The following is a 15335-nucleotide window of genomic DNA, read 5'->3' on the forward strand; positions in this document are numbered from 1 at the left end:
GTGGTTGTTTTGGCTGATCTCTGGACAGATTGCACATGTTACGCACCAAGGCGCATTCTGCCTCCTTTTCCTTGCTTCAGAAACTATGGACTCACGCACAGAGTGCTCGGCTCCCTTCATCTGTCTTGAATTGAATGCAAAAACAGGTGATATGCACACACACACGGGACACTTAATTGTTGATCACTGTAGCCACGCTGGAAAATTAAGAAAGGCAGCGCATGCGCACACAACAGAACAGTCGCTCGTTGGCTTCGTTTTAAACTTCAGTGTGCTTGTGGTGGTCGTGCTAGAACACTCCGGAAATAGGATTAAACCCACAAAGGTTACAGAAGTAGACATCTAGGCAACTAGCTATCTAGGCAACTAGATATCTAGATATCCGTTACTAGGTAAGCAGTAATCGACAGAATGCTTATTTAATACGAGCTTTATAGGAGAGAAAAAAATTGGAGGCTTATCAAGGTTAAGCCCCAGTGGATGCGAAGCATGTCCTAAGCGTTTGGAGGCATCTTGACCGCATGCACGCCCGGCGCAAAGACGCTGGCGCGGTTGCGGGCACAGAGACTGACGCGACGGCGGGCGCGCGCCGCCTCATCCCTGGCGTGACGTCACATATCACGTGTTGCAGCGATGGTGGCGCCGCCGCCGCGTCGCGCGCGACGGCGCGAACCGAAGCGTGGAGGCCTCCGCCGGGCGACGTCCGACGGCGCGATATGAGGCCCCATCTGCAGCCGGTGTGACGTCATCACGTGACGTCACATCATGTGATCTCACTTCAAGGTCAATGGTGGCCACAGCCGGGAGGCGACCGACGGCGCGACATGAGGCCCCATCTGAAGCCGGTATGACGTCATCACGTGACGTCATGTCACGTGACCTACTTGAAGGTCACTTGAAGGTCAATGGTGGCCACCGCCGGGCGTCGCGCGAAGGCCCGAAACCTACGTTAATATGCTTCGCATGAAAAAATCTACTGAACTAGATCGGTACAGATCTAGTTCAGAATGCAAATACTGAATGGACAGTGTTTTGGCTACTGGGAAAACTGGTCCTAAATGTGTCGAAAGTACAGGTAATTGTAGGGTCACTCCTGTGTCCTTAACTTGCGCTGATATCGCGCAGAACAAGGGCGTTTATGTTAACAGCCTAAGCTGGGAAAAATTGATAACTCTGCCTTAATCCGAAGGCGTTGTTCGCAACTTGCAATAAAGCGACCAAACTTCAGGCAGGCTCCTAGCACGAGCCGTTTATTGCCCATGTCCGCCACCCCACAGTGGGCTGCGGGCTGCTGCCATCACGCACACAGTGAGTTCACGAGCGCTCAGAGAACAACTACCGGGAGCCGGAATGCAAGCTGCAGTTGCTCATCCAGTCCAGAGTTCGCGGCCAGCAAACAGTGTTGACGTCTGCTATGGCCACGGCGGCTGCATATCTACTGCGGCGGAGCGAACGAAAATGGTTTGTTTCTTGCAGTTGGAGATCGGAGAATGGTTCCTTCACAGGTCACAAAAGTTCTCCCGTTCTCGTACACCACCTCTGGGCGTTCGCACTCACACTAGGTAGTATGCTTTGCGCGAACTCATGTGGCGAAGCAACCGGTTAGGAAACGGCTTGGTAGCATGAAAAACATACGATTCACGTATATGGCTCCTTCGACTTCATTCGCATGGAGCGTGGCCCTAAATAGAGAAAAATGCTCAATGTTCCGAAAGTGTCAGTACTTCACTCGTACCTAGTGTCCGCGGCTTTGGCACGACGAGGATGCTACAAATAGGATGGAGCCGGTTGCGGGGACATGAGTCGCACTTGAAAACGTGCAAGCCCTGTCCAAGCGGCAGTGGCTCCTTTGGAACTATTCTTAACTCGGCACACACCATCTTCCCGGTGTTGATTCGCAGTTCACATACATCGCCTTCGTGAACAAAGCCCGGTATGCTTGGTAGGTTCCTTGCTTGCTACGGAGCAAACAAAAAGGATATCGCACTTATGTCCTGCGGTCGGCTAAATAGGGAGCGCTCCGGCTTTGCCAGAAGTGCTAAAAGAACTCAGTCCAGACGGAGATTAACGATGTAGAAATCTCCGAGCCGCGCGTTGCCTTGAACTGTCGCTGTCCGACGAGCTCCTGTGTCGGAGCAGCGACGCGCGCGCAAGCCCGCGCCTCGGGGTTGGGCAGGCCGTCAGTTGTCTCGTATCGAAACACAGCGGCCTGCACCCCGAGGCGGCTGCCTATTGATACTGCAGGGCCGCGCCCTGGGCGCTCGTCCGGTTTTCCAGATGGTAGAGGAGCGCGCGCCACTCGCTCAGGACTGTGCAGGCAGGGAGGTTGGCCTTCATCGCATTGGCGATGGGGCCCGGCCACGCATTGTGCCGCTGCTCGCACTCGCAACCACGGATCTCGGAGTCGAGGCAGAGGTGGCACCCAGCCCGGATGTGGCCGTACCTACGTAATACGGGAAAGGTGTGCTGGTCAACACGAATTCCGTTTACTCGAAGCCACTTAGAAGCATCCACTTCAGTCGTTTTTAGACGATTTCTTTGCTCTTGAATTTTACGGGTGAAACCGATGGCCGCCACAATGTCTAGGAAGATTGCATTTGCATACTGTTTGAAGGCAAAATTAAAGAAAGCATGGTTGCAAATACTCGGCAGGCAGTTAAGAAGGTGCTTGCAGGAAAGCGCGAAGTTGTCAATTTATGGAGGACAACAAATAGGAAATGTCGAATATGTCATCTGCTAATCAATTGCGAAGCCATACGAGGAGAAAAAGTGCGTAATCGAAAGCCATCTTGCTTTCCGAGTAAATGATGCCACGAGAGACATATAAGAGAACACGCGGCAGTGATTGGGAAAGAAAGGTAATGTTAAAACTGTGTACGTTACGAATACGGGGTTGACGAACGCGTTTGCAGAAAAATAGGGCCAGCGCGAGCAATATTAAGCAACGTTACTTTATTCAGGCAAGCACTGTAATTCTGCATCGCAAGTCAAACCAGAAGTCAGAATTTATTATCCCTTTGGACTGGTTGAAGTCCATACAGGGTTTGTCAGCTATGTTTACAAAAAAGGATTGCGCGCCATGTTAGAATTCGGTTGGCACCGGTTTTTAAGGAGTAGTCTTGGCCAGGTCAGCATTATATGTATTTGCGCATAATTTAGCTTAGAAAGATTAGCTTTTAATCGATAAAATCAGCGCAAAATTTTCTAAGACGTAGACCGTGCTGACAAATTTACATTTAAAGTGGCTTCAGCGCTGAAGAGCAATTGAGCGCTACTTAGGTAAGACGAGCACACAGACAGATATTGAATGACGAGCCCTGCCTGTCATTTTAGCGCCCGTCCTCTCATGGCTGTCTGTGCTTTGTTATAAAATAAATAACGCCCAGTTACTCTTTTAGAAACATTGACACACCAACAAACCCCTTAACAGTTTCCATTAGCTTTAGTGTAGTTCCTGTTTTTTGGCCTAAAATGAAACTGATGACATCTGAAAACTGTCACTTGACTATGCGCTCCAATGTCGTGGTGTTAGCCACTCCGCACACGCCGATGCAAGTAACTTGTTTTAAAAAGCCGCAGTAAATACACAGGCCACTGGTGACAGCGATGGTTTGGTTTCGTTTATTGATTTTTTACGTCCCAAAGCGACTGTGGCTATGAGAGACGCCCTAGTGAAGGGCTCCGGAAATTTTCGTCCACCTGGGGTTCTTTAACGTGCACTGACATCGCACAGTACAGGGGCCTCTGGAATTTCGCCTCCATCAAAATTCAACCGCAGCGGCCGGGATCGAACCAGCGTCTTTCGGGTCAGCAGTCAAGCATCAATAACACACAGCGATGGTACGCCGATGATAATGCTGAAGCTTACGCGCGACCACATTGGAGATCAGAAAATTATCCATGCTATGACGTAAAACAGTGGCACCCTTTTCACGCGTCCGCTGCGGCATCTCGATTTTACCAAAAGAAAGTGCCCACGCATATCAAAGGATCATCGGTGTGAGAGGTGGCTTGATTTTTTGTCGCGGAATTGTGCAACCGTGATTTCCTCATCGAGCTACGGTTGATGGGCCTGAGATCGCGATGCGGGATCGCATAGTCACGCGACAAGTTTTAAGTCTCGTTGTATTTATTAGAGGCTCCAAAAGTAACCACTTTAAAGTTACCTTGAAGGAACCGGCTGAACTGAGCCTTTTTCAACTAGCTCTAGAAATTATAAGTAGAGTATTCTGCGGCCATGAATATATTAAAATGTTAGCCAGTTTAGCATTCTTAGTAGTGATGGTTTGGTTTATGGGGTTTAACGTCCCAAAGCTATGAGAGACGCCGTAGTGGAGGGCTCCGGAAATTTCGACCACCTGGGGTTCTTTAACGTGCACTGACATCGCACAGTACACGGGCCTCTAGAATCTCTCCTCCAAAGAAATTCAACCGCCGCGGCTGGGATCGAAGCCGCGTCTTTCGGGTGGTGGGGTGGTGATGAAAACATTTATTAAGAATGAACAGGAGGTATGTTTGGATCCTTACAAACACTAGGTGGAGGTCCCTAGTATGGGACCCCAGTGGCGGTGGCCGCCTCCCGGGCGCGCCCGAATAAGGCTTCTTGGGCCTCTATGTCGTGGCAGCCGAGCAGGGTCGCCTCCCAGTCCTCCCGGGTTGGGTTGGGGATGGGGTGAATAGCGGGTTGAAGGGGCAGGCCCACACCATGTGATAGGTGTCAGAAGACACTGCACTACACTGTGGGCAGCTGCCGCTAAAGGAGGGGTCAACCGAGCGCCATAACCACTGAGCCACAGCGGCAGCTCATTCTTAGCAGTGAATCAAGGGTGAAAATTATGCTGTCCAGGTCAACACGACTTCGTACACCACTGCACTAGTCCAATCTCAAACGAGTGCGTTGCTTTTTTTATGGCTTGATATAAGCTCGGCGAAACCATCATAATAATTATAGGAGGCGTGAGCAATGTGAACGAGTAATTCCAAGCGGAAGTGGCAGTGAAAGCTTAGCCACTGCTGAGGATAGGGCAGCAAATTGTCCGGTTCTCGTAAAGACTGTTGGGAAGCCTGAAATTGTCCCGGAACAGCGTTGCATAAACTCGAAGCCGCTGTGGCCCCAAATTACATTGTCCTACTCTGAAAATTAAGTGCGCGATTTTCTCAAATGACGACCATCTATGTCCCTGCCAAGGTAACTTCGTGCAGCTCGAGGGAAGAGCAAAGCGTGAGAGGGGCCGCGTTTGCAAGTACAGTGTGCTGTTATGCGAGAGCCCCCCCCCCCCCCTCCTCAACCCCCTCCTCTTTGACTTCCTCCCAATGTATGCATGCATGCTGACTAACAGATTATGAAAATAACATTTCTGTGAACTGGACTGAAAACTGCTCTTCCATTCCTTAAAAGGTTTTTAGGGTTTAACGTCCGAAAACAACTCAGGCGGTGACAGAGGCTGTAGTGAAGGCCTCCGGGAATTTCGACCACCTGGGGTTCTTTAACGTGCACTGACATCGCACAGTACACGGGCCTCTAGAATTTCGTCTCCATCGAAATTCGGCCGACTCCTTATATGCCAGATGCATGGTGAGCCTGGAAGAAACTGTGAAGAGCAACTGAAGTGTACAAATACTGAGCACTCTTGTTTTTCTATGGGCTTCGTCTAGAATACACGAAAGTGCCGTCTGAAAGTTATCGAGCACAACTGCTGACAGACATCCATGGAATTCTTTTGTATTCAAAAGACGGATTTCAAATCAATATCATTTTAATAACTTAACATCGATTTGCAACATATGATGCTTTGTGACTCAGTAACAAATCTAAGTATGAGGCACCGTGTTCACCCACGTGTGGTTCCACCCACGTTCGCAATAACACGAGCTCTCTGCGTGTGTGTTGAAAATAAATAATTTGCCGGAATTCTTGAAGTGTTAGTGATTTTTGTATAAATCTGAAGACCTAAACACTAATTCGTTGAGCATTGACTAGGCCTTAAGGTACTTTTTGAATGAAAAAAAAACATTACCTATATCGCTGCAAGAGAAGGCTAATGCAAATGTTCCTGCGGCCCCAATATATTTGTTACCTATATCGCTGCAAGAGAAGGCTAATGCAAATGTTCCTGCACCCCTAATATATTGGTACGGAGATGCCGGACGCTGGCGCGAGCTAAATTACTTGTGAGGGTACCCACCGGTTTTCTCAAAATGGGTACAAGCTATGTCCCGGCCTGGTGCTCGGCATACTAGGGCTACATTGCTTGGGAAAGGAGCCTGCGCCTTCAAATCCCGTCACTGTGGGCAGAGAGTCGTGTAGAGCGCCCGTCTCGGCTGCGGGAGGTGGGTGGTTCGAAACCAACCCACCGCCGGGCACCCACCGGTCAAAAGGGTACAAGCGTCCCCCGGCCTGGCGCTCGGCTTCCTTTAGGGGTGTACGTTTGGGAGAAGTGAAAAAAGGGCCACAAATTGGGCTTATGCCGCACGAGGCGGACTTATGGTTGCTTGGCGGGGGAACTTATCACTCATCCGTCAAGGCAACTGTTACCTGGCCTGGTGCTCGGCTCTTCTAGGGTGAAATGCTTGGGAAAAGGGTCTTAGACCAAACAGTTGCCTTGGCGGATGAGTGATAAGTTCCCCTGCCAAGCAACCATAAGTCCGCCTCGTGCGGCATAAGCCCAATTTGTGGCCCTTTTTACACTTCTCCCAAACGTACACCCCTAAAGGAAGCCGAGCGCCAGGCCGGGGGACGCTTGTACCCTTTTGGCCGGTGGGTGCCCGGCGGTGGGTTGGTTTCGAACCACCCACCTCCCGCAGCCGAGACGGGCGCTCAAACCACGCTCAAGATTCTGGCGCACCCGCGGTGCAGTACTAAGGATACTGCTGATACGTAGCAGATACTCTTACAGCGCCCGCCCGAGCAATGAATCAACCGGAAGTTGAGCGATTGCTTGCTCTGAAGTAATTTTTGCACAGACATGAACCGAAATGCGTCTACATATACGTGTACACGGAAGTTAAATATATGCATGCATGCACACATACCAACACTTTCAAGGTAGTTGAGATCGGCACGACATTGCCTATTACACACATTCACTGAACTTGTTTCGTCTTACCCTCTGCCACTTTCGTGTCTGGTACGCGGGAAACTTCACTCACCGGCAGCGCAGATCAGCACTGAGCTGTTTGCTGACTTGCTCCCTGCGCGACTCGGTACGGTGCTGATCTGAGAGCAGCTCATCGCTGATGATGCATAGCTGGGCACTGACAGTGACTCCGTCTTCCTCTCCGGCGAAGTGCGGAGCAGGCTCAGTGACCGCTCTTATGATCTCGGTGGCCTGCATTTAAATTAATGGTATGGTTAGTCACAAGACATCAAATTACCAGAACAGCAACTTTTCTCAGCCACCCCGCTCCATTGCACATCACCCTATTCCAATTCGCGCTGGCTAACTCTACTAAGATGGACAGTATATAGAATATGACTTTAACCAAAAAATTTAATTTCTTGGTATCAAGATAAATTGCTTTCCATTTAGTAGTGAACTGTGTAACCCGCACACCCTGTAATAGTCTGCGCATATCTATTCCACGTTGCATGCCAGTGCGACGATGAAATGAGGTTTGTTTGATATCGTTGCGTTCCATAAACTTTTGGCAGTAAGGCTTTGAGCTACAAAGGATTGTCGTCAAGATATACCAGTTTGCAGGGGCACCCCATTCAGACAGGAGAGGTGAAAAGTCTACTTTGGACGCGTAAAACATTGATGTCTGTAGGTTTGTTCTCTATTGGAGGCATATTGCCCTCAGGTAATATGAGTGTAGTTAATAAGAGCAAAATCACTTCCTCTCCCCATTTGGAACCCTAGAACTTAAAATTCTGCTGCTCCATTTCAATAAAGTACCGTGCAATGAGCTCAGCTCTAATTATTTACTAGATGGAATTTAAGATCATGGTAACTTGAGAGTTACCAGCGGGGTGTCCAATTACTCCAGATCACAGCTTCTGGCGTTAGCGACAAAGCGATTCGGCTATTTTATTTATCTGTGCCGAATTCCTCGACTCCTTCAGTTATGTCACTCATTTTGATAATGACATTGCCCTCTTTGCTTCTTAGGGAATATAATGATTTTTGCTTATGCTTAGTTTCCTTTGGCTGTTTTTAGGTTAGCCGCGTTCATCAGATCAGGGTTCACGGCTCCGCTGCAGACCTGTTCTGGAAGGCCTAATACTGGGTGGCGAATAAAAACTCCCGTCTCTGAAGAGATGCCTAAATTGCGTCAGATATTGTTAGAGACGTGAAGACCACGAGGACGAGAACTGAGAGAAAGCAACAAATGAACAAGCTCGAGCCCGCGTACGTTCGGCGCTGTCTGATGGCACCAGGTTAGGTCGGTGCGGTTCGTAGTCCCAACCGCTCTAAGTTACAGACATGCATTATTGACAACAGTGCAATTTTACATCTACGACCACGATGCCAGAATTTTCTCGAATCCCGCACCGAATTCTAGTCATTATTAGTATAAGGGAGATATTTGAGAATTTATGTGCAGTCGTTTGACTTTGTTAGGTGAATAGCGAAATATAATGTGTTGTGACCTGTGTCTAGTTCGTCATTTAGAAAGTGTATCTGAATTTCGCAGTGGGAAAACCAAGCGTTAAGTATGCGGTGCCAATGATGCTACAAGTGTGCTGGCATCTTTCGCCTACCTGCGTCGTGACGTCGGCAATGTTGGGCCGTAAGCTGGGACCGAGCTGCGTGGCATGCACGTCTTGAAGCTGGCGGTAGCTGCATGAGTCTACGGACCCGACCGACGTCGGCAGCGCATTTCTTGGCTCGCCGTTGGCCTCAGGCTTTGCCTGCTGTTTTCCGCCGGTGCCATCGTTGGCGGCGTCAGGCATGGTGAATAGCCGCTGTACCCGCGTAGTCAGGCAGTGAGCCAGTGCAGGTTGATGGCGGCGCCTTAATGAGAGTCTGTGTTTCTATTTTTGGTTAAAATGAAGAAAATCTGATTCAGATGCAGTGGACTAAAATAAGAAAGAGTTCAACAGAGAAAGGTTTTCCACTCCATGATATAGGTGAAGAAATTAGAAAATAAGTCGTTTGTGAAGTCTCCTTACTTTCAGGGCAAAAGGGCCGGATGTTTAAGGATGTTTAATACTACAGGAAAAGTTAAGCACTGCAGACACTATTTGTTCATGCTGTGTGCAAAGGAGCGAACTGACAGCATGTTCTTATAGAGTGTTCTACCTTCAAGCATTTAATAAAATAGAGAATCACGGAAGTCCTAGGCACTTAGAGGCTTTAAGAATAGTGCGTGTGTGGTATAACCTAACCCAGCAATAACTGGAAAGAGGATAACTGCTCGGTGGGAGGTGGAGAACGCAGGGCGCAGTGAACAAAGAATGCAGTTCGTAAGAGATAATGTTGAGATTTTTACCTGCTGTTGAGGAAAGACGGATGTGATGGTGGCTCCGACAGGACGAGACTTGAAGTACCAGAAGCTGCAAGGTATAAGACAGATGACTGAATGAACTTGCAGTCGTTTGAAAGCATTGCAGTTGTTTACTTCGGGTATTGCACAGATGTGCTCATGAATGTTGGAGGTGATGAGGCTTCGTTGATAACTAGAAAACTTAGCACGTGTATCTTTTTGCTTTACCTCTGCCATGTGCTCACTTTTGTGTCATGCTTCTTTTCAGACAGTTGCATGAGGGACACTAGCCTCTGTACGCCATCAATAGGGTCGTGACACATATAGCAGGATCTTATAGAAGTGTAGAGAATGCCTGTTTCACTGTAGTATTGTCCTAACATACAAAGTTTTGCGCAGTTGCGTCGATAATGCATAGTGGTGAACCAAGTGGAGGCATATGTGCTTATTTTAAGGCTGACCATTTCAACAGGACAATAGACCAATAGACAATATGCGAAATGCGCAACGCCATCTCTCGGCGCTCGAATAACTATGTCCTCCATGTTCATTCGGTACAGAAAATGAAACCGCTGTCCAGTGTTGGGTTAAAACGGCTGCGATTCGTTTGAAAAGTGAAATGCCGATGCAGTGTTGCACTAAGCTGTGCACTATGCAAAGACACTACGATGAGCGACTGAACTAGGTGGGTTCCGGCTTTTCGCTTTTCTAGTTTTTTTACTCGGGCCCAACATTTAGTTACAGCAAATGCTATGCAAGGTACCATGCGGCAGCACGGCGATCAGTGCAGTGCTTCCGCTTCCTGCCCTGATTTTTCCCAAAGCTTTCTAGGTGATTTGCGTTTAAATTAAGTACCACAACCTTTGTTGTCTCTGATGAAAATTAGAAGCCGATTTTCTGGCATTTATTAACTCTCCGGTCGGACGTCTATATATATATACGCATGCGTCAACAACGTAATAGAGAAGGTAATTTTTTTGAGCGAGCTGTGTTCCTCAAGCGTGTATTCCAGTCGCAAAGAAGCAGGTTCATTAATGTGCAGGCAAATCGTACGTGGCCATGGGCACTCAGCGCGCTCCATCTACAAACCTCCATCCCTTGTACCGTGGCGTACTAAGTGCACTCGAAGAACTACTCGCCGATTACTGCTTAGTTTTCTACGTGTTCAGTTAAGTTTATCGCGTTTTCAATTAGTTTTAGAAGCAATAGCAAGCTCTCTGGACCATGGGGTTGTTGCTAGATCCCGCACACTCTTTTCTTATAATGTCGTGCGATCGCGCCCGCACACGTTATGCGCGTTAAGGCGTCTTCGTGAAGCAATACACCCTGTGAGAATGCTTAACAAGGTGCGAATGCTTTATTTTTTGAGAATTCCTATACATCCAATATCGCCGGCGACAAAAGTCTGAAAAAAAAATTGGCGGGAGCTTAGCTTTGGTTAAGCCTGGTAGGTTGCGAAAGCAGAAGCGCAGCGCCTCCAACTGAAGGAACGCAGTGCGCCGCGTCTACAGGTCACGCGTGGCTACCGGCCGCCGCAGCGCGACGACTCAAAGCGTCTTGGAACGCAGTGCGCCGCGTCTACAGGAGAGCGTGGCTACCGGCCGCCGCTTCGCGACGACTGAAGGCGTCTTAGGTAATTTTTTTTATATTTTGTTTTTGATGTTGTTGCGACTGAGAGAAAGAAAAAAGGCTGAGGCTTAACTTGGTTAAGCCTGGAGAATGCGAAGCATCATCGTGTCGCGTAATTTGGGTGTCACGTGATTTGGAGGCGCACAACCACAGCGACGGCGCGAGGTGGGCCCCCGTTTCTCCACTGTCGTGACGTCATCGTGTCACGTGGTGTGACGTCATGTATCACGTGATTTGGAGGCGCACAACCACAGCGACGGCGCGAGGTGGGCCCCCGTTTCTCCACTGTCGTGACGTCATCGTGTCACGTGGTGTGACGTCATGTATCACGTGATTTGGAGGCGCACAACCACAGCGACGGCGCGAGGTGGGCCCCCGTTTCTCCACTGTCGTGACGTCATCGTGTCACGTGGTGTGACGTCATGTATAACGTGATTTGGAGGCGCACAACCACAGCGACGGCGCGAGGTGGGCCCCCGTTTCTCCACTGTCGTGACGTCATCGTGTCACGTGGTGTGACGTCATGTATCACGTGATTTGGAGGCGCACAACCACAGCGACGGCGCGAGGTGGGCCCCCGTTTCTCTACTGTCGTGACGTCATCGTGTCACGTGGTGTGACGTCATGTATAACGTGATTTGGAGGCGCATAACCACGGTGAAGGGCTGAAGTGGTAGCTAAAGTAGTATGCTTCGCATAAAAACAATCTACAGCTGGTATGACGTTACAGCGGCAGTAGCGCCACAGGTGCGCAGCGCGGCAAACACACACCGTAACTGCAGCCGAGCTCTCTGAAGGAGCGAGTTGGTCGCCCATAATCTACAGCTGGTATGACGTCACAGTGGCAGTAGCTCCACAGGTGCGCGGCGCGGCGTAACTGCAGCCGGGCTATCTGATGGAGCGAGTTGGTCGCCCATATTCACTCCTCTAAAGGGCAAACGTAACTGCGGCCGGGTCACGAAAAGACTTGAAAGTGCAACTAGTACTGCTTTCGCAATAAAAGCGAATAATCTAGCTACTTTATTGTGAAGGAGGGACGCATTTCCAAGCAGGAAAGTACGTGGAACAGTGTTGCACGTACTCTCTAGTTTCTGAAAACGCTTCAGGCCATCAGATTTCATTATAGTTGCAAGCTGGAACAGCTTGCTTCGCAACAAAGCCATTTGTCTAGGTTTGGGAGCAAGCGAATTAAGTGTCGGAAGCAACCGATCATGCGAATTTCAACCCTGCACACACCGCTCGACCAGCGTATCGAGTCCGTGCATGTGCCTACAGCTGTACGCTCTTTCTACAATCAAGCCGCCGCGATGTTTGAGCGCTTATCTGAAAAAAAAACTGCGTCTTTGCTTACAATGCTTTCACTTACATGTGCCTACTTTACTCTTGTTAATATCGACTGACAACATCGTAAAACTTCCTTCAACTGCGTATTAAGAAATACAAGGTTTCAACGAATTGAGGCAGAAACCAGACGGCGCCGGGCTCTGAAACGGTGACATTGAAAACCGTGGATGTGCATTGCACATTACATTAAAGAAATCGCATTACGCAGCTGGTCGAGGGCCTTGTGTGATTATGCTGCAATGCACAAAGCGCCTAGCGTCGGCGCGAACGAAATTTCGCACTGTCACAAAAGTTTGTCAACACATCTGTGGAGATCAGCCCAAAGTAACCGCTCGCTACCCTACCAGATGAATTTGCGTCCACCTGGGAATAAAATAGCCATCATAACGCGTGGTGCCTGAACTGGTGCTTTAATGCGCGCACTAAAGCGACAACTTTCCAGTGCCGATTCTTGCTATCATGCAGCGCCAGACTTCAAGCGAAGCAGAGGACGCGGCAGGAGTAAGCTGGCCCTTACTGAAAGCACCCGCATTTAGATCAGCAGTGAAGACAACGCAGCAGTTGAAGCTTGCCTGGTAAAATTCCACTCGCGTGATTCATGACAACTATCCCGGTATCGTGAAAGTACGCATAGAAAACGATTCACGAGCTCGACGAGCTCGACCGAACCAAGATGGAAACCGGAAGCTGTGGGCGCGGTGTTGCCAGACCGCCAAGCAATATCGCATATTGTCTATTATACGAGAATAAAAATTTGCGCAAATAAGTGTGAAAATCGTTTTGGACGAAGTGCTCTCTGACACACACGTGGTAAATTATAACGGGAAAAATGAAGCAGCGTACAGGGGACTAATGTTTGGCCAATGGACATGTCCTTGTGCAGGGCGAGAATATAGTAAGTGGCCACGTTCTGCGGAAGTGCGATAGACAGCGAACAGTGGAAGGCACATGCTACTTAGTTTCATAAATTAGTTAAGCACAAGCAACTACGATCAAAAACCGCATTGAGTGATTGCGGATTTTTTGTCATCGCATTTTATTAAACACTGCGAAGTGATGCGCATGAGGGGGAAGAAATCGTTCCGTAATGGTTCGACACAATCAAAATCACGGACATTTTCTTCTCGCCGCTTTGGACAAGAATTACTGTCGTTGAAAGGTTCGTACAGCTGAGTGTGCTCATTGCTAAGGACGAAGTAAACCTCTACGGGTACCACCTAACCATGCAGAACTGCTCGATCGGGGACATATATTCCCCACAAGAACGCCAAGAACAACAGAATTAATCGCATTTTATCATCTCTAGCTTGCGCCCCTGACTTTTGCGCCGTGGAAGCTGATCGCACCGGTGCACAGCCGAGCGCCCTGGTATCGCTTCAGACAGAGCGAAAGCTAAAGCCTGACACCGAAGAGATCCCTCACTGCTGTCCTTGCGCAGAGGAGTTCGACAAGAGACCGACAGGCCAGGGAAATAAAAGGCTTCGTTTACCTTTTGGGGGTCGTCTTGCGCAGCTGCGGGAGCGGAGGCGCGGACTAAAGACCGGCTGCCGTGCACGAGAAGAAAGCGCGAGGAACGTGTTGCCTGGTCTCGTGATGAGCGTGCTGGTCGTGCAGCCGATGGATGATGACAATGATGACGAAAATATCTTTATTGTACTCTCAATAAGTGGACGGTAGCACTTTCTCAGGGAACGAATGAGAGGAAGAAGTGGGCTTGGGCAGGGCATGTAATGCGAAGGCAAGATAACCGATGGTCCTTAAGGGTAACAGAAGTTTGCGGGGATAAGGCGGGTGCAGCTGTCACAGGAGTGGGTTAATTGGCGAGATATGGGAGATGCCTTTGTTTTGTAGTCGGCGTATTTAGGCTGATGATAATGATGGCTATGACTGTGAGGAAAAAGGGCAGTGGTTGAAATTAGTAATAACCTAGTAAATGAAACTATGGTGATTCGCGCATTTTTCTTGCGTATTGCGAGTGCGTTGTGTTAGCAGAATGAACTTAAGTGAAGAAAGAAACCTGCAAAAAAAATAACAGTACACTTCAGCTGCTTACATTGAAAAACCTTGCTTTGTTCTGCGGCTGCAGTTGGTTGCATGCACGGGAAGTAGAGATGAAAAGTACAGTTTGAGAATCAGCGAATTATGTGTTTGTGTCGTTTGGTGTTTTCTAGGGAATTTTCCACAGATTTTCGAGCAGAAAATGAGAACATTTCGCAGAAGGAAATGCAGCTAAGGATAGGCAGCTGATATTATGAGTATTATCTTGATTTATCATAGAAAGATGGTTAGATTACAATCATTGTCGAGGATATTAGCGCTCACATCTCCATCGTCGGCTTTGTCGCCGCCCGTCTCGCCATGATCTCCAAACATTCCGTTCCACAGGCTTACGGAGCGATGAGATTATTGAAGGCACCTGCTGAGTAAGTCAGATGGAAATGTACGTTTGAAAGTGAAAGTCGGTCTTATGAAAGGCAGCGGTTACAACCGAAGAAATAGCGCAGATTTTTTGTCGCCTGCTTGACTTCTTATGAGTCGCTTTCTGATAGACTGATTGAATCAGCCTGCATTAGGAGAAAAATAAACTTGCTGCAAATTTTGTCGAACTATGTTTTTCCGGGTATTGTTCCATGCAAAAAAGAAAGGCTAGATACGATTGATAAGATTCTGTAGAAGCAGTTGAGATTAGGTGGCCGTTGTCTGTGTACCGGCCGGACACACCCCAATCACTCTACAGCACAGTGTTTTATTGCGTAAACGAAGCCTACGCTAGAGTTATAGTACCCTCTTTTTAAAGGAAAAAAAAAAACATGGACAGTAGTTGTTCACACTTGAGAAGAAAAAGGGGAAAACTTTGTTTTATTAATTCCCCTATAAAACAACATGGACAGTAGTTGTCCACACTTGAGAAGAAAAAGGGGAAAACTTTGTTTTAT

At 48.5% G+C, this 15335-nt stretch overlaps 1 protein-coding gene across 1 annotated transcript; it reads right to left on the bottom strand.

The window, feature by feature from the left end:
- Positions 1-2229: 2229 nt before the first annotated feature.
- On the bottom strand, positions 2230-8893 carry LOC149342612 (uncharacterized). Its single transcript, XM_089546823.1, has 3 exons — positions 8702-8893; positions 7150-7328; positions 2230-2443 (listed from the first exon to the last, which is right to left on the bottom strand). Exons 1-3 carry the CDS (start codon positions 8891-8893, stop codon positions 2230-2232), a joined length of 585 nt encoding a protein of 194 aa, XP_089402949.1.
- Between the last annotated feature and the right edge of the window lie 6442 nt (positions 8894-15335).

This window comes from Amblyomma mixtum, chromosome 5 (genome assembly GCF_055824585.1).
Source record: "Amblyomma mixtum isolate Tamu chromosome 5, ASM5582458v1, whole genome shotgun sequence".
Classification (NCBI taxonomy): domain Eukaryota; kingdom Metazoa; phylum Arthropoda; class Arachnida; order Ixodida; family Ixodidae; genus Amblyomma; species Amblyomma mixtum.

Excerpts from the sequence above, each read along its gene's own strand:
- LOC149342612 (XM_089546823.1), bottom strand. The coding sequence starts at position 8,893 with ATGCCTGACGCCGCCAACGATGGCACCGGCGGAAAACAGCAGGCAAAG. Across the intron at positions 7,329-8,701 it reads TTGCCGACGTCACGACGCAG|GCCACCGAGATCATAAGAGC; the intron begins GTAGGCGAAAGA and ends ATTTAAATGCAG. Across the intron at positions 2,444-7,149 it reads AGTGCTGATCTGCGCTGCCG|GTACGGCCACATCCGGGCTG; the intron begins GTGAGTGAAGTT and ends CGTATTACGTAG.